Genomic DNA, 20,082 nt, shown 5'->3' on the forward strand with positions numbered 1-20,082 from the left:
CAGCACCAAGGAGTTAAAAGCATGCTGGAGCTGGGGGGATGCTACAGTGATGATGTCTATTGATGTACTTAAATAGATAGATAGTATATTATAGGACACACTTGATTCCTCTGGCTGGTAAGAAACATAATGGGACAGCCATACAGCACCCCCAACTGGCAGATCTCTGGTTGCTATGGTGACATGGGTTCCTACATGCAATAATAACGAGTCAACCTGATTTTGAGGATGGGACATGCAAAATAAGACAGAAGAGAACATTATTACAACAACAACAAAATTGGTCCCAGTGCCCCTAATCCGAGAAAAATTGAGGAAAAAGGCAGAGAGATCATGCAAAATTTCTTCCAATTGTGCTTGGTAGAGGCCATTAAATGGAATTATATGGCTTCTTTTGGGATATCCATGCCAAGGCGATGGAAGGTCCCTAAAAGGGGGGACCCTGGTGCCTGGACTTTGGCCGCACCCTCACACTGTCCTCTTCCCTGAGGCCCTGTGCCATCCCCCCCCCAAGGCCTCGCCCCTGCTCACTCCTCTCTGCCCCCTACTCCTCATCACTCATCCTTATGGCTGGTAAAAAGCGATGGGGACATGGCCCCCTGGCTTGCCCTGTTTCGGCACCCCTGGTCCGTGCATTACTTGAGAACTTTCGAGAGTCACTGCTATATATTCAGTTGTGCAGAGAGGGAACCCTCTAGTGCGTCACTCTGGACTTGCAGAGGCTCTACCTTGGAAAATTTCTTTGCACATGGATTATGGTTTAAAGAAACAATCTGACTCAAGACCAGCAGTTCCAAGCAGGGCCAGCACTAGCTTTTTTGCCGCCCCAAGCAAAAAAAAAAAAAAAAAAAAAAGGGTGGCAGCTCGCAGGGGGGTGAAGGGCGGCACCTTGCAGCCGGGCGAGAGGGGCTCCCCCCTCCGGCCTTGGGGTGCCTTTCCTGGCCGGGCAGGCAGAGCCCCCGGGGGCTGCAAGAGGTGCTGGCTCAGCCGCTTCTTTAAAGGTGGCTCGGCTGGGCTGGGTTCAGAGCAGCATGGGAGGCGGAAGCCGGTGCAGGCGGTGGGGAGTGGTGCGTCCCAGGGAGCCCGGCGACACAGTGAGCGGCGGGGATCGCTAGTTCCTGCCCCCCCGGGCCAGGGTCCATGCCCCTGCAGGGCGGGGCTGGGACTGGCGGAGCATGGGGAGCTGGAGCTGCGGACCGGGCTGCCAAAGCAAAAAAAAAAAAAAAAAAAGAACCACGGCAGGGCGGCCGGAATGTGCCGCCCCAAAATTGGCCAGAATGCCGCCCCTTAAAATGTGCCGCCCCAGGCATATGCTTTCTCGTCTGGTGCCTGGAGCCGGCCCTGGTTCCAAGCCACATGTATAAAACCTTATGATTACAACATCCAGAATTACTTATCTCCATGAGCTTGATTTTCAGAAGCAGTTTTTGGTTTGCCCCCATAAATCATTACAGGCACAACTTCGGCTTTGTTGATGAAATCAGTTGTTAGTTAAACATCTACATGTTACACAAGGTTCCCACAACTACTTGCAAGTTTAGAAAAGCAGATGGCAAGATTGTAGGCCAAGCTGAAGGCCAGATCAGAGCCATTAACTTCCCTGGTATCAGTGTGTCCATAAAAGATTAGTATTTTCCTCAAAACGAACTTCTGTTTTATTTTACTTAAAATTAACGTACTACAGGATTCACACGATCAGCTGTGCTACCGTTTGAACCCAACACTCTTTGGGTACATCTACACCACAGGAAGGTGTGATTGTAGCCTGGGTAGTTATACCCATGCTGGCTTTAATTTAGCTGGTGCGGGTAACCGTGGTAGTGAGGACATGGCAGTGTGGGCTAGCCACCCCGGTACAATCCCAGTGGGGATCCTGGGAACATAGTATGATTGCAGACCTGTGCTAGAGGCTGCCAGTGCTATGCACGTAGCTAGATGAAAGGTAGGTCACCTACCCACGCAGCAATCGCATCTCCATCTGCGGTAGAGATGGACCCTTTTTGTCTACACCAATAGGCTGCAGTATGTTACTCCGCCCCAGAGAGATGTGACTTTTTTGGTGAAACCTTAACAAAAAAAACCACACCTGAAAACGGATGCCTTTCTTACAAAGCCCACCTTCTCACCAACCCAACCCAAGAAACTTCACAGTATGCAGGGAGTTTGTATACTTCAGGACCAGTGGAAAGAGCCATTATGCTGAAAGCAATCTGAAGATTTAGGGTCAAATGCTGCTCACTTTACTCAAGCAAACAGTCCTAATGACTTCACTTCTTTAATCTTAATGGGATTATTCTCTTGTGTAGGGCAAGAAGGACTCTGATTCTCTCTCCTCTGTACCCCTACATCCTTCCTATTTCTCTTTTCCCATCAACAGCCCTCCAAAACTTTGCACTAGGCTAGACTGTCTTTCAGCCCAAAGGCTGGCTGTGACTTGCTCTGGAGAGCGGTCCCCAAGCTGGTGTCAGAACTTGCTGCAGAACAGCATGGGGCGGCTCTCAGCCCTGTCAGGCTAGGAGTGGGGAATCAAGCTGAGTCACAAATACCATTTTCCATGTTGGGGGGCAGGGAGGGGGGGCTGCTCTTTCATTTAACCATCAGGCCAGCTCTGTGTGTAGTGTATTTAACGGCTATATGTCCATTTCTAATTAAACAGAGAGCAGTATGAGGGGGAAATGTTGAGTACTAAAAGATGGTTTTTTTTAAAGTAGTAAGTTATTTTCCCCAATAGCTACTCTTCTAAAATTATTTTAAAAATACCATTTTAAAAGAGGAACAACATACTCCAGGGCATGTAGTTGTAAAGATATATATATATGCACTTCCCCAGTACGATAGGCACTCACCCTTTGGCCTCATTTTTATGACTCTACACCCTGGAGTGGTGTTATTGCTTACAAATACATACATATATACTTATGGGTGTACGTGAGATCTGCAGATGTTTTATTTATAAGTGGCAGGCCTTATTGCATCATTGAAACATGCATTTACAAACAGATATAGGTTTTATGAAACCCTATTCCGTTGTTTTAATAGCTAAGCTATCCAGCCATAGCATAATAATGCACAAGGTAAATGTGTCTCCATCTCTAGAACCTGTTCCAAGTTTTCTCAGATGTGACTAACTGCAAGAATTTTCCAACCATCAAAAGTTAATAAAAAAAAAAAAAGACAAAATAAGGCTGTCTAAATCCTTGATAACAAACACATACTGATGCAAAGTGGAGGGGGTTTTGGTGAATTTTAAGGCCCTAATTGAGCAAGGTATTTAAGTGTGTGCCTAACTTAAGCATGTGAGTAGATCCATTGACGTTAATATGGTTAAAAATTAGGTACACAGTTAAATGCTTTGTTGAGCAGGGCCTACACTATGACAAGACTGAATTCTGAGCTATCTGCCTCAAAGGGTAATTTTAGAGGTAAGTCTCTAACTGGAGAACAGCTGCAATGCCCCCCGTTCACAGCATGTAAGAAAGAAAGGAGGTAAGTTACACGTATATTTTGTTATCTTGTTACTGTCGCTTAAAGTTATCCTTAAGTATGCAATGCAAAGAATGAAAAAACATCATCATTTATATAAATCTACAAAGTACATCTGGCAGTGATAAGCAACATAATAACACTTTAAAGACAGGGAATGGTGTGTGAAACATTAGTAGGAGTGGACTATAATTATTGTTTACTAATGCTAGATACTACCATTATTCTAACAGCTTGTGCATTGTCAAATCAACATTCTGCATTAAACAAATGACCACTTGGGAATTGTTTGGGAACAGCTCTCCTCCTATTACTGCTTGACTAAAAAATGCCATTTACAAGCAAAGAAAGCTGCCTCTGAGCTGAAAACAAGACACTGGAAGCCTTTCTGAGGAAAGATATATATGAACTTGATCCTCTACAGCCATTCTAATTTCATTCTAGAATATAAACGAAAACAGTGACAACAGGAATTTCCTGTAGGATTTCATTAACGCTGTAATACATTGAACATATCCTCTGTTTTCAATCTTCAGATTTTGAAAGGTTCTGAGTGGTAAAATTATGACAAAGAATGACTGACATTAAATTGTAATCCCCGAACAGGCAAACTGAAAGACCTTTGCATTTAGCTTCAAAATGGTTTTGACTGAAATTGATACCTGCATGGAAGTCCCAAGAAAAGATCAGGTGAATTCCTGATTGCACTGAAGTCAATGGGAGTTTTGCCACTGATGTCAACGGAGCCAAGATTCCACCCACCAAATGCAGTAAACTTGCTAACCTTGGGGTGAAATCCGGGCCCCACTCAAGTCAATGGCAAAACTCAGCGGGTAGTGATCGATCTAGTGTAGATGGGATAAAATCGATCCCTGATCGCTCTGCCGTCGACTCCGGAACTCCACCGTGGCGAGAGGCAGAAGCGGAGTTGACGGGGGAGTGGCAACGGTCGACTTGCCGCCGTCCTCACGGCCAGGTAAATCGACCTAAGATACGCCAATTTCAGCTACGCTATTCGCGTAGCTGAAGTTGCGTATCTTAGGTCGACCCCTCGGTTTCTGTGTGCGCTTTGCAAATATATTGTTGCTGCACAATGTAGAGACAAAGTTTATATTTAACTTTGCAAGTACTGGTGAGAAAAACAGATATACCTCAATATACATTACAGAGTTCCACTTACCATTAAGTCTTCAGGTGCTGGCCTTTCCTTTGGTTGCTTTCTCATGCTATGTATCATAAAAGTGAAATGGTTATATATAAACAACTGTTCATTTATTTCACATGCTTAAATACTGAAGACTTCTTCCTTTAAACACAGGCAGATCATGTCTAGAATTTCAATGTACTTCTTAACTTTATCAAGTACAAACTGAAGACACGGCTCCTAAGAGCACCCAAAATGTTAATCAATTTCTCTCTTCTTTTTTCAGCTTTTGATTCCGTACAGTGTTACTGCATCCTTAATAAAACTGTTATGTATTCAATTGCTGATGAGAAGATTCTGTAGAAGATGGACCAATTTTCTACTTGTCTTGTTATAGTGTCTGAGCATTTCAAGATATCAAGATTGTAATGTGATGGGTCACTTTTATCACTTCTGAAAGCTGGTCAGATCTACCACAAACTTCCAAAGAACGTTCTCTTACCATGTCTGGAGCCAATTATTTTCTAAATTAATTTGGGGGTCCTTGTTACTGGGGATTCCTTTAAATATAGTGATCAGTATAAACGAATCATGGTAAATTTTTTCTCATTCTGACATTATGATGTAGCTGGACAGAAGAAGAATACACACAGGTGGGAAATTTAATTTTTAACACTAAACAGCTATAGGGTTGCATGATGTCGTCCTGGAGTGTCCCCCTTAATTTTTTTACACTTATTTCCACGGCTTTGCAGGCTGATAGTTCGTTATGGAGCATTAAGCGGTTTATTAGATCAAGTTTCTCATCCAAATAGTCCTAGTTTTGTATGCAACAGGTGCAATTAGCTTTTGTAGGCTGAGTTTAGCCGCAGGAAGGAGCACTACAACATGGCACTGAGATGACCATCAGAAGCTGCCTACTGACTAATTGGATTACATCCAAACAGCCAGAGTTTATGGTGTAACTGGCATAAAGTCCAAGTCTGATGTGCTCCTCACTTGATGTGTCTAATACTTATAGAAGTCAATTGCTAAAATGGTATACAACGTAATTTTTTGAACAATTATACCTCGTGCTATAAGCTGCATACGGTACAGGTGAATATTCAACTATATCTAAAAAAATGTAAATATTCTTGTAGTAAATAGGGGCCATAGTACCATTAATGATTCAAAGGACAATTTGCCTTCCTTATAACCACATGCACCTCAGATAATGCACACATTAGCAAGTAATGCAAGCTGTCTGAATCGTGGGTGGGTAACAGTCCTAATCTGATATTCCAAAGTAGCTGTATCTCTTGGGAAAACCAGGCTATTATCCACCATCATTCATGTTTCTTGACATCTGTGGAAATTTTAACACAGGTTAGCCCTCCTTCTTTCTCAATAATATTTTTTATGCAACATCTAATTAATTTTTTTGGAAGGGATAGAAAGGTGCAGCCTCCTGCACATCAGTTAGTTATGCTGTAAAATCACTGAACATTGTGGTCTGCCGTAAATTGTATCCATCAAAAATGGGGCCTGTATTAGATAAACACAAACTGTGTATTTATTATTTTAATTAACTGATAAATCATACTGTATATTCTTCATTTTCAATGCCACTTGCCACACACTATGGGAATCTTGAGAGAGAGTTTCTTGGAATTGTTTCATACATAATGTATTAAATTATCTGAATATTCATTTTATTTGCATAGTTTTTGGCTCATTTGCCCTAAGATGTGCTAGAGAACTTGAAATGTTTTAAAGCACAATCTACTACATCGCAGACAGCCATGGGCCTGATCCTGTGTGGGGCTCCGTGCCTGTAACCTCACTGGCTTCACTGGGAAAGATTCCTAAATCATTCCTTTCCTAAACACGGCTGCAGGGCCAAATTCTCGGCTGGCAGAAACTGGCATAGCTCCATTGATTACACTGACTCCATTGGTGCTGCTAATTTACACCAGCTGGCCAGCTGGCCCAGACAGTGCATTTTAATAAACGGGAACATCTTAGTCAAAAGCATCACATTTATGCAAAGTTCAATGTCAGTTATTCTGCCTTCATTTTATTACTTAAATAGCTGCTTCCTCTGTAAATGAGACATTAAAAAAAAAAAAAAACAATAAGCATTTCCTCTCTCCTGTTTGTTACAATGAATTGTACTTAGAGCTTTAACCTTTTGTTGCTTAGGAAATTTATTCTTTCAACAATATTTTCTCCCCTCTCTCTGAAATTTAAAGTGCCTTCCGCTGAACTATTCAGCCCTATGGTGTACTTTAAAATATGACTCCGCATAAAAATTACTTACTGGAAAGCCAATGAATTAATCAAGGACATTGTTTACCTTTCTAAACATTGAGGCAGTTTTATGAGTAATAATACAAGCAGCTCTGAATAATGAAGTTATAAATATGATTCTCTCTTTCCCCCAACCCTCCCAATTGAATTCTTAAAATAGTCTCTGTGCACAAGAATGCACCCAGATTCATAGCAGTTTATTAAAACAGGAAAAGCCCTCTTAAGTACCGTACTTTTACGACCCTTCGTGTAAATAACGTTTACATAATTTAAACAGTTTGCTCAGCTTTGCTGCCCCGTCTGCCCAAGGCCCCCGAGTCCCTCTCGCCTCAGAAAGGATGCAGGGGAAGCCATAAGGTCTCATGGAGCTGCAGAGTTAATGGCATGTATCATTTACATTGAGGGCATGGCATGTTTGCCAACTGAGCTTACCATTGAGTGATGAAGTGTACAAATGGCTCAGAGAACTCCCCAACCGGAAGGACTGGCGATTCCTGGGATTGGTTTGATATTTGGGGGGAGGGAGGGAGAAGGGAAGGAAGAAAGAGTCAGAAGAAGTGAGGACAATTTTTAAAAAGGGAAGCAATATACCATTAAAAACGGAGTAAGCAACAATGCCCCATCTCACACAGAGAAAAAGGTACAAATTCTTCTGAACATGTGTTGTAAAACACGGAATTTAAAGTAATGAGTATTACCCAATGGGTAGAAACATGGGGAAAAACACCGAGGAGAGGTGAAAAAAGGACAATGATAGCCACAGGGTAGAAAGGAAGGTAGGGAAAGTGTAAATGAGAAATTAATGATTATTTAAGTAACACACAAATGGCCTTGTAATTAACGAAGAGCTGTGAAATTATTCTTGTGTTGACCTTTGTTTCTTTCACCGAATTCACTTTTTATTTACACTCATGTTTACTTACACTTATTCATTTCAGAGCTGTCCGACTATGCAGAGCTCTTGCTAGGTTTAAAAGAAAAATTCTTACAAGAAATAAAGGAAATTATAACGGAAGATTTGCCAGCCTCGCTAAATTAACTACCAAGTATTTATGAAAGCAAATAAATTAAGAGCACAAGAAAAAAACGACACCGAGAGCAAATAACATTACCATTTGCAAAGGAGGGCTTTACGAATTTAGGAGTTTTTCCAAGAATGACAGAGCGCTCCACTGTGTTTATAGTGTAACAGCTCAGGATGTAATGAAATTACACTGCAGAGTACTTTAACAGTGTCATCTCATTAGACCTACAGTTGGAACAAGAGAGCCACATAAAACAGGCAGCTGCAAATGACTCCATTCTCATCTATTCTCATTTGCTATTAAAAATACCTTTCGGCGGCTTTTTTCCTTCCTGACATCCCTACACAAAGTACCCTGCAAAGTATGATACATGCACCTATTTAAATTAACAAAGGAATGACTTATTTTAATCTCACTGTGCTTTGGAGTGCTTTGGCCATTTGGATGAGCAATATATCATTACATACAACCTTCCAGCGCTGCAGGCAAGAAACTCAGAGCGTGCAGCATTTGGTGGGAGCCAAACAATTTCTCTAGCACACAACTGTGTCAAATGCATGCATGTATTCATTATTGAGAATGCGAGGAAATAGCTTTGATGTAGTGGAAAAAAGATGATGATAAAAGCACCTCTGCAATGTGTGTGTCATTATCAATGGTGGCAGATAGATACAACTGCAGAGCCTCCTATGTGATTAGTAAATATACATATAATTGCTGTGGCCAATTATCAGAAAAATGAGATAGGTAATTACAAGACAGAAAATTAACCAGAACTCTTATTAAGGTTTCGTTTCCAATCCAAACAATTGGAAACTGCTGGAAAATACAATTAAATCAAAAGTAAATGAAGAGTAAAAGGAGAAGCCAACATTGCTTTACAATTTTCAGAGAGTTCTATTAAATGTAGAGAATGTTTGACATCATGCACCTTAGTTCTTGTTGGATTTGTCCTAGAAGAGGGAAAGGTTAGTATTTCTAAACTTAAAAAAAAAAGACATAAATATAGGAAGGTTTCCACTGGAGAGTACATAAGGGAACACAGTATCTTTAAACTTTCCTACATGTGATTCTCTAAACTAGGAAGTTACTCAGATGTAAGATGAAAAATTCAGGGCAAAATTTCAGGTGCACTTGTGCTGAGTGGAGACAGGCTGGTGTACATATTTCCAGGGTTTTCTGCTGTCCAGTAGAAGCTTACTTATACTCATGTCTGAGTTTAGAAACGGTAATTGCCCCCTCTCCCAAGTGGGATGGGTGGATTAAAACAGAACAAACCCACATAACGCGCGAAACGCTCACCGGATATATTTCACACAACTCTTTGACACCTGGAAGCTGGAGCTACCCCCCGCAGAGCACTCTGGGGAGCTAGTTCTGTGCAGGGACCACCCCGCCATCAGAAGAGAGCACTGCCAATCCCACCTGGGGCACAAGTGAGGAGGAGTCTAAAATGCTCATCTTCTGAGAACTGCAAACGTGGATCAATTTATGCCAGAGTGGAGGAGGAGGGGCAGGCAACACTTAACACCTATTTGGTAGGTGATAATTTCTGCAATCACAAAGAGGGTAGCACCACAGGATCTGCCTATACCAGAGTGAAACTACATTATGGAAAGTGGAGTGAAAATCCACTGAATTGTATGAAGCAATTGGAGACTCTCTCTACTTCACTGGAACTAGAGTTCCCGGGTTCCCTGGTACAGGAATCAACAGAACTATAAGAAACACCACACTGAAAAACTGCAAGGCACTCAATAACGCGACATCATTAATACCTTTGTCCTGCAACTCCTCATACAGAGCACGACAAGTAGCACAAGGTTGCTGTGCTCCAGCCAAGCGAGAAAGGAGGCTTCACCTGGGTGCAAGCGAGGCTACAGGCTAGGCACAGCCATCCACAATGAGTGGAAATTTCTAACTCACTGCACGCCAGCTCCCTTCTATCTTAGGCACTTATAAGCTAGGCTGTGAGGACATCAATCACAGCAGTTTCCAGGTGGTACTCTACTCTCAGAAGTTTAGAATAAAAAGAAGTCTGGGGAGTAGGTGATTCTCAGCATGTAAATTGGGTGCTTAACTCTAGTCTTTCCACTGAGTTCCAGGGGCTTCGGATGCAGTCCTTAAGGCTCACTTCTGCTAATGGGCACAGATAACTTGGCGACCATATGGTAGTACACCTATTAACACTGACCTCTGTCCAGCTCATCACTTTTTATCTCATATGAGCAACACTCCACACCCACAACGTGCAAGAGCAGGCCCTAACTAAAGTCACTAGGCGACACCCACCCCTAGGCAGACGGCCAGCAAATTTCATTATGAAAGAATAATATTCCGAGTACATACTGTAATTTAAACCATACTGGTAAAGTGAAGTAGTAGTAATGTTCTGTGAACCATTCTGAAAATGTGTGCCCTAGGTATTGAAAACTTAACAACCTGGAGTCCAGGGAAGAAAGATGCTGAGTTGTCCAGTTTGCAATGGGGCCAAACAGGAAGGGACATTTGGAAATTATTATTTTAGGCAAGTCAGAGATCACTTTTTTGAGACGAGGTTTATTAAGAATATTCAAATTCTGCTATGGGATTCAATACAGATTCCCACATAAAACTTACTATGAGCTAAGGCCTCATTACAAAGTATGATATAAAATAGTTTAATGAATTGCCAACTAGCCAACTTGATTAAAGCTGTCATTTTTTCTTCCCTGGGACACCAAACAAGCCAAAGTGATACATATGCATGGAGAATGAATTGAATTTAAGACATGAAATTCTATTCTGTTAAACTGCACATACATAATTGCACCAAAGTCAGCTAAGTGCATCAAATTAACACCTTCATTTCACTTCTGAAAATACCTGCTGAAATCAACAAGCATGCAAGAGATAGGCCAGGAGGAAACACATCTTAGCCTCCACCGGAAAGAGCTGAAAGAGCAGACAATCAACCTAACTTCTTTCATAGTAAAACATTAAAAATCGGCCACTGAGCTTGCTGACATGCACAGAATTTTTGAAATCATAGTAGCTGGAGATTGAACACACACATTAGATTATCATATCCATCCCATGCACTAATATTAACATTAATATTTTTATTTAGAGAGTGAGTTTGTTCTATGTGCTTAGTTACAAATTTAAAAATACTCTGTACATGAAACTACTCCCGATATGTAAAATGTTGCTGTTGCTACCTGCTGAAATTTGAGCAACCACTGTGTTGTTACATATGAAACAAAAAGTCAAACAAAATCTAAGCAAAAAAATACATATTACGTTGTGTCCTGAAGTTCACTAGACTGGAGCACTGGTGGACTCTCAAGGGGATGAAAATATGATAAAATAAAACAGTCTCACAAATCCCCGCCAAGTCTTCATGCACAAATTTTTTTGCACATTCTGCGTAAGACAATATTGTCACACATGTGGAGTAATGTTAGTGAATTGCCCACATGAGATCTAATGACCAACCTTATTTCATTCTACCAAAGAACAGAGTCTTATTCTATACAAGGCTAAAAGAATGCAGTGTGAAATTTTGATGAGGATGGGGAAGAGGTACGTACTTTTTAAACTAAAAAAACCCAACAAAATGGACTCTACAATTTTCAGTAAAAATTGGCATCCTTTGGTCAATATGTCAGAGCTTCAATCCAGGGGTTCTTCTGTATTTCTATTTCTAAATTACCAACTTCTAAACAGAACGGCTTATTCATGGGAAGGTTGATACAAGCTTAACAACAGAGCCATAAATACATTCCTGGGAGGCTGATGCCAATCAGCTTTAGAACTTTACAAGCCATTTTCTCCTCTGCATCTTGTTACCAAAAACACCTCACTGGCCCACATATCAAAACAACATTTCTGTAAGCGAGACCTAACACAGAAAAGGACAACGTTTAAGTCTCGGCAGCTTTTGAAGCGCGTGGTCAGCCTGATTCTCAAAAACAACTGAAATGAGCATGTACAGTGAGTACAGAGAAGGGCAGTGGGGGAAAAAAAAAAGTTTGAGTGATGCCTTTGCCTTGTGAATAATGAACAGTTCAGGAAGGTCAACCCATTACAACTGAAACCGTTTAATTATTAATTATGCACAATCTATGAGCGAAAGGACAAGTTCAGAATGTTTAATGGGTGGTAACTCCAACTGGACCCATTCTTGGCATCTTGTTATTAGCACTTGTCAGCAAGGTGCTCAGGCATAAAGAAAAAAGCACAGCAGCAGAAAATCTGAGCTAGAGTGAGGCGGGAGGGCTTTAAACTTCAAACACTGCTCCTGATATTTAATTTATAAAGTGACAACTCTCTGCTATAGAGCTTATCGACTTTCACGGCATTTAGGTAAGCTGCATTATCTAAATGAAGACATGGGAATATTTACACTTAGAGAATCTCTTTTGAATCCCTCTTCTTTAAAGAAAGAGGGACTGGCTTTGGAGGAATGAACATAGTCTCCAGAATTCAAATGCTCATTTTCAATCTGTGCATATAGGTTACAAGGTCTGGGTTCTATCCTCATTCACTACACCGGGGATCGGCAACCTTTGGCCTGTGGCCCGCCAGGGTAAGCACCCTGGCGGGCCGGGCTGATTTGTTTACCTGCCACGTCCACATTTCGGCTGATCACAGCTCCCACTGGCTGCGGTTCACCGTCCCAGGCCAATGGGGGCTGTGGGAAGTGGCGGCCAGCACATCCCTCGGCCCGCACAGCTTCGCGCAGCCCCTATTGGCCTGGAGCAGCGAACCGCGGCCAGTGGAACCCGCGATCGACTGAACCTGCGGACGCGGCAGGTAAACAAACCAGCCCGGCCCGCCAGGGTCCTTACCCTGGCGGGCCGCAGGCCAAAGGTTGCCGATCCTTGCACTACACAAACCTAGAGCATTCCTTCTGGTCTGAGAAGCACTGAGCAACCAGAACTCCCTTACCTTCACCAGGTATAGAAACACTACTGAGGATCAGGCCGTAGTCATACAAACCAGCCCCAAAAGTTAAAGAAAGAGGGGAGCAAAAATGTATTTGGCATAGTCACCTGGAAAGGAACAAATTCAGGGAGCTGCTGCTCTAGGTGGCATGATCTTCTTGGAAACATTCTCAAGTTAATGACACTCAAGACCAACTTCCAACCTACAACCTCTACTCACCTTCAGGGCTGTGCCATAGACCAGCTATGGCAGCATGGCTATCAAGATGGTTCCAGGAAGGAGGCCAACTGTATAGCAGTGCAGAGACAAGCTCAAGTGTCCTGCTACCTGAAAGGCAGAGGCCAGATTTGTAGCAAGTCCATTGGCTCTATGCTATTAGGAGGCTTTGCTCAGCTGCTAAACCTTCCACTCTGTGACATTTTCCACAGCTCCAGAGCTACTGCTATTTTATATAAGATTTTCCTCTGTGCATGTGTTTGTGCAGAAGGAGATGGCATGGCCCTCTGGCCACGAGAGGAGAGTTAACGTAAGAGAACAAACAAAACCCAGGTTACTCCCTTCTCGGAGTTTCCCCAATATACCCTGGCTCTGAGATTGCAGTCTCCTCTGGACAGAGACCTTGTTTCTTGTAGTTAATGGGCACATCTGCAGTGCTTAATAAATCACTCTGATGAGCAGAGTTTTGGGATACCAGACCAACCTGAACAGGGTTATAGAATTTTTAGGCACTATTACTGTGTCTTGCTTCTCTTTTACTACTTAGCAACTTTAAAGTGAATTTTCAAAGAACACATTTATTTTTACACATTAGCCAACATTTAATTATGAGAAAGACAGCTGTGGGTAAATACTCAGCCTGATTTTCAGAAGTGCTACATTTTACACTAAGCAGAAACAAACTCTGTGCAATTGTGTGTTATAAATCCACTGTAGTTACAAAGCTACTTAAATGTGACCAATGGATTGAAATATTGACCACATTCAGCTGTATTTCTAAAAAGACAATATTCCTAAAAATATGCTGACTTCTTACTAAATCTGTTTTAAGATTCATCCAGAAATCTGACTACAGGTGAATTCTTAAGGGTAACAAGGTTTGCAGAATACAACGGAGGCTGGAGGAGACTCAGATAGCCAGATTTAGAGCATTTCTAGACTGTCCCAATTTTACTGCCAACCCTGAGCTGGAAGGTGAAAGATGACTACATTTGTACGCTGGGCCAGTCCTTGCTCTTTTCTTAGTGGTAGGTGCCAATTGTGACAAATTATATGTGGGGGCATTTTGGTGTGAAATTCTGTCTGCTGGGACTAGAGGGTCAGCAGTAAACTCATTTATTTCAGGATCGCCAGCTGGACTAGAAACAAGGTTGAAAGGCCATTGTTTTATCCACCCAAACACTGAGACTACCCTCAACACCTCAAATCAAGTGAGAACTGGCTGTTCAGCAGGATAGCCTTGTCTACTACCCAAGTTCTTGCAGGGGCAGGGTGGAGGAATTATATATATACTTGTGTGCATAAATATATATATCATCTCACATATAATCATACTCTAGATATTTCAAGTATTCAGTCATTTTTCTCCTGAGGCATTTGCTACTGTAAAATGTTTTCCAGAATTTGGCATAGGCAAGAAAGGTGAACAGAGTAACTAACCTTAGGAATAACCTACAATGTATATTATGTCATTTTCTACCTTTTGCCAAGCTTTGTACTTGTTAATATGGCTCTCTGAAGGTTTTTTTTTATCCCTTGCAGATAAGTGTATAGGTAGCTGGAAAACAGGTTAATCTTTTAACCGTAACTGTAATTGCTTTCTCTCTAAAAACAAACATAAGAATTTTTTCTTCTCATTGCTGGTCTCTTGTCGATCATAAGCTACCAGAGCACAGCAATGTTTTGGGTAGATACACGTATACACACACCCCTTTCAAATAGCTAAGGCACAGCAGCATGAAACACAGCCTCTTCCTGTTCACACCAAAGGGACTTCACTTGGAAAACTAAAACCATTTATTGTTGCCTTTTTCCTCTGTATACTCCCACTGCATTTTTATTGCTTTTTCATAAAACACTGCTGCAAATAATCAAGCATGACCATTGACATCCACAAGATTGAGTTTTAGGAACCATTAAATGAGCTCACCCTCTTGGGAAGGTTCTTGCTCAGGTTGGTCTAAAGGTAATTATTCAGCAATTCCTACCTGTGGTTTTACCTTGTTCCTATATAAGTCTTTGAATCTCATACACTGGTAAGGTCACAGTTTCTGTCTCAATACAAGTACAATTGGTCTAGGACATAAATTATGATGGACCGTATTATTTATGGATTTTGTATATGTATATATAGGTCATAATTTATACACATATATTCTGATACTTGACTTTCTTCTCTCTTCAGAAACATAACATAAAAGTTTTCAGGATTAAAACATAGAAATCTATGCACAGTCTGTATATTACCTTCTGATGGCAACATAGATAGAAAAATTCTATAAAAAGATTCATAAAGGAAAACTCAAGCTGTGCTTAATATTGATCCTATGCAGGCTGCTATTCTATATTATATAATGGAGATTGAAGAATCCAAAAATGAGCATTGGTGCAACATTAAGTGTGAGAAATTAAGCTCTCGAAAGGTTCCTGTTTCTCTTGTAACATTAATTTGGTCATGTTGCACATACTGTATAGTTTTAAAGCTATTCTGCAGCAATAAATAAAAGGTTGCATTTGACCAGGAAACCAGGAATAGAAACTACAACATGGAGTATGTGCTTTATGGGCAAGTTAATTTTGCAGAGGAAGCGTTAACATTTGAATGCATGAGGTTTGAACACTATCATTGCATTAATGCTCATTTTTGCTTTTAAATTTCCCAGCACGATGAATGGAAAAAAGAAGACATTCAGAGCTCTTCAGTTTGTGGCGCTTGTAAACTCCTTGAACCTGAGCCAAATTGCAGTCCCGTGAAGCTTAGTTTCTCTGCAGGGGTGGGGTGAATTAACAAAGAGATTTAAAAAACAGAAGAGAACATATATCCAAAAATAATAGAAAAGTTCTCACATGTGAACTTCCAAATTTAAGCTTTCATGACTAAAACTAATAAAACTATTTTCTTCAAACCGGACTGTTTTAGAAGTCCTAATAGCTGCAAAACATGCAGCGATCCCAATGCTGCAATCCCTTACTCACAAAAGCAATCCGTGCTCATGCGAATAGTCTAATTCAAAACGATATAGCAAGTCTGAAGTTTCTAATGTTTCTGGTTCTACATTATGCAAACATAAAAAATCTGATTAGAACAAAGGAAAAATAATTTGCTTCCTCCCCTGCCCTGACCGTAACTCAGAAGAGCGGAATTTTTTAAAAACAAACTAACAAAATCACCTATGTGCTGAGACCAGCTATGGAAACTTTCAGCCAAAAAAGAATCGCTTTGAGGAGGCTATTGAAAAAGAAGGGGTTAGAAGCTAGAACTCAAGCTTAACTACAGCACTTGCTACCACAAATGGTACAGTACAGTGAAATCTGGTTTAAGCAACCACTCATGGGACCAACAACAATTGGTTTCCTAATAGAGATACTTTAACTAAATAAGAGCCAAACCAAATAGCCCTGGAAAGGTTGGGGATAATTCCAAGCAGTTGTTTAAGACAGGGGATTGCCTATTGGATGTGGTCCATAGCACAAGTTTCATCCATCTATCCATCCATCTCTGGACATATAACAGACACCCCTAAAGTCAACAGACATATGGTTGGAAAGCTGACATGCCGCAAAGCCAAGAGCTGTCAGGTTTGGCCTCCTGGGATTTGCCACATGGATCCCAAAACATCTATATGTGTTCCTAAAATTCATTTGGCTGGCTGGAGCATCGCAAGCATTTTAACATTGTAAAAATATTTCATTTAGAATATGTTTGAGGAACTAACTAGACAGTGAAGTCTCATGTAGAATTCAAGGTGTGCTGCACAACACAGAAGAGTGTAGCTATAGGTTTGAAGCGTAAGAACAATGGCATTTCTTGTTTTGATAAAACAAGGAGGACACAAGAATGCACTAGGACTTCGGCCCCAGGCACTTTATGACCAACTGAACCTAAATTCTAGATCCCAACGCACACTGGGTAGTAGACTGGAAATTCAAGGCAGTCCCATTTAAATATTAAACTGAAGATTTTTAATAAATTAAATATGAAAACGCATAATTTACAATCAGTGCAGTGACCCTTGTTATTTATTTTGATACTAAATTATTGAATTCAATTTATTTTACACTGTCCACAGTTTTCAATGTGCTACACACTTCTGTACAGCCAATGCACAGCCACATCACAAAAGTTGTTAGGAGGGATGCTGGAGGTTTTGGCAGCTGGGCAGGGAACAGCTGGGATTTTGACATCTGGGGAATTTGGGAGGCAGACTGGTATTGAAAGCACTGAAATAGTTAAAACTGTAGCTTTTAAATTGTAATCTTTAGGTTTAAGAGTCAACCTGCTGAGATGAATTGGGGCAGAATACACTTCTAAGAGCTATGGCTTCAGGAGTCTGCAGGCAACGCTGCACTGATTCACACTCATGCTGTGTATGTCTCCAAGTTATCTTCACCGCCATGAGTAGGCATGATTTTTTGAAAAAAAATGAAACCAGAGATTCGGAAGCGTGATTTTGTGGCTGGAGTGGACTGTACATCAAATTCTGTGGCTGTGCAATTGTGGAACACAGAGCCACAACCAGGACACCTCTCGAGCCAAGCACTGAGCTTCTGTTTTCAGCAGAACTCCATGCTCATTCATGTTGGAAGGCTGCTGGAAAGGTTGCAGTCACAGCAAGTGACGCGTATCCTTCCCAGTAGGGATTAACCCACACTGCCCCGTGTTCCCATTCAACATTTCTGAGAGTTGCAGATGAACAAAGTTGATTGTTAGAATATCAAATCATACACAGCACTCAAATGGCACCAGTCTGCCTATATTACTGGCTGTGCCGTTGGATGAACTGATGTTAACACTATTATATACTCATTTTTGGACCATCAAGCATAAGTTCTATCATGGAAGGGAGAAGATGCTATGACAAGAATTGTGCTTAAATTAGAATGTCCTATTTATAGCTGCAATACAAAGGCCCTATCAGACAAGTGTCCCATTCATACAATACACCTCACTAAGCTGCAGCACCAAATAATCATTAATAATTTGGCCTATCTAGAAAACAAGAACTCGGTTTCATAAAAAAATCTCAAGGTTTCCAAATGTGTTTTCCTTCTGAGAGTCTGTCTCTCTCAATCTCTTCTATTGGAGCTGTTCCACTTTGTATAGATAGTTAAATATTAACTGGGACAGAGACAGATTGCCTCTCTAGGCAGCTGGCTAGGGTCCTCACTTGAGATATGGGAGATCCAGGTTCAAGTCCCTGCTCCAAATCAGGTAGAGCAGAGATTTGAACTTGCATCTCCTACACTGACCTGATTCTGAGTAGGAACTGAACCTGGCTCTCCCACATCTCAAGTGATTGGCTACTGGTTATTCTGGGGGGCTCTGTGCATGTATGCACATGTTTCTTTCTTCCCCACACCCCCTTCCTGGGTCCTCAGAAACCTTTGTTAAGAGTGTTTTGTTGAAACTGATATATTTGCACAAAAAGGTGAAAAATTCCTGACCACATCTATTAATAATAAAGACCTTACAAAAAGAATTGACATAAGAGTTTACAACTACCTCTCAAATCATTTACTCAACATGTGGAATTTCTGCAGAAAAATGTCAGTCCTTATTCATAGAAAGAAATAGAAACCACTTCTCTTGATCTGCTATAGTTAAGGAGTCTTATAACTGATTTGTGCTAGGTTAAAAACATTTCAGTTAAAAAGTCAACTTTACAATAACTTTTCCAGAATTAGCCACGATCCTGCATTTTTCACCATGGATTAAAAAACAAACATCATCAAAGTTTACATTTTCATGACAACCACAAATATTTTTAAAGAAGGGTTTTTCTTATGTCAGGTGCCACTGCACATACAGTGTTTGTTAAGAATCCAGAATACCTATGTAACACAAGAATGAGCTCTTAACAAGTTTGCTCATCAATACATCATATATGAATTAAACATAATTATAAATGAACAGAACATTAACTTTTGGATTACTTTCTATTTTGATGGAATGGATAATAATATTTCTAGAGAAATAATGATTGCCAACAGAACAAATGATTGTTAGGAAGAATCAAGATCTTAATGCTAATTCTGCATTACCATTGTTAAAAACAATCAAACTGCATTAATTTCAACATACTGAACTTTGAAAGGAGATAACCAGATCTCTTAGGATTTACCTTGCATTAAAAATAGACCATGATCAGTTTTCTGTCTCCCCAGGATACATTTCAAAAACTGTAATACTCTTCTCACTGACCACAACCTGAGACACCACCACGACTGTTTCTAACCTATCTGTATAATGAACAGGAGTACTTGAGGCATCTTAGAGACTAACACATTTATTTGAGCATAAGCTTTCATGGGCTACAGCCCACTTCTTCTATGCATCCGAAGAAGTGGGCTGTAGTTCACGAAAGCTTATGCTCAAATAAATGTGTTAGTCTCTAAGGTGCCACAAGTACTCCTGTTCTTTTTGCGGATACAGACTAACACGGCTGCTACTCTGAAACCTATCTGTATAATCTCATCAAGACTCAACTCTATCAATCTGCAGTTTACAAAACATGTTACGGTCATAGTAAAACACGGCACTGTCAAAAGCATGTAGGCCTCTACTCTGCAAAGCACTTATGTATGTGCTTAAAGTGAAAACACATGCTTAAGTCCCACTGCTTAAGTGCTTTGATAAATAAAGATGGACTCAAGCACTTGCTGAAATTGCTTTGGTGAATGCGGGCCTTGTATAGTGGAGGGAATTACAAATAAAAACATCTCTGCCAGGAAGAACTATTGATCTACTCAAAGGCTTTTGATAAAATATCCTGGTCCCTGAATGGCATCAGCCCCACCAGCCAGCAGCAATGCCAGCCAGCTCTTCTCCCCACTCAATCAGCCTGGAGCCAACTTGGGATACCTGGTTTGAGACTCCCTCAGGAGCCCAGCTACGTGACTGAGTCACATGGAGATGTCAGACTGCAGTTCCATCCCAAGTTAGGTGCAAGGTCACTGAACAGAAGCTCCAAGGCCCTGCGCTTTGACCACCCT

The 20,082-nt window shown here is 41.0% G+C and overlaps 1 protein-coding gene across 13 annotated transcripts in view; it reads right to left on the reverse strand.

Annotated features, from left to right (window-relative positions):
* MAP2K5 (mitogen-activated protein kinase kinase 5) overlaps positions 1-20,082 on the reverse strand; it is a 186,522-nt gene that overhangs the window by 26,405 nt on the left and 140,035 nt on the right. For 11 of the 13 annotated variants that reach the window (XR_010590925.1, XM_065559171.1, XM_065559162.1 and 8 more), the window contains 2 exons: positions 7,352-7,413; positions 4,664-4,709 (listed from right to left, as the gene is read on the reverse strand). The exons of the other annotated variants lie outside the window; for them this stretch is intronic. Coding sequence is in view for 9 of the 11 variants with exons in the window: in XM_065559171.1 (XP_065415243.1) it covers positions 4,664-4,709; positions 7,352-7,413 (108 nt within the window). In the remaining 2 variants the exon portion in view is untranslated. Of the gene's footprint in view, positions 1-4,663; positions 4,710-7,351; positions 7,414-20,082 lie in introns of those variants that run through there. 13 annotated transcript variants of the gene reach the window in all.

This window comes from Chrysemys picta, chromosome 10 (assembly GCF_011386835.1).
Source record: "Chrysemys picta bellii isolate R12L10 chromosome 10, ASM1138683v2, whole genome shotgun sequence".
Classification (NCBI taxonomy): Eukaryota; Metazoa; Chordata; order Testudines; family Emydidae; genus Chrysemys; species Chrysemys picta.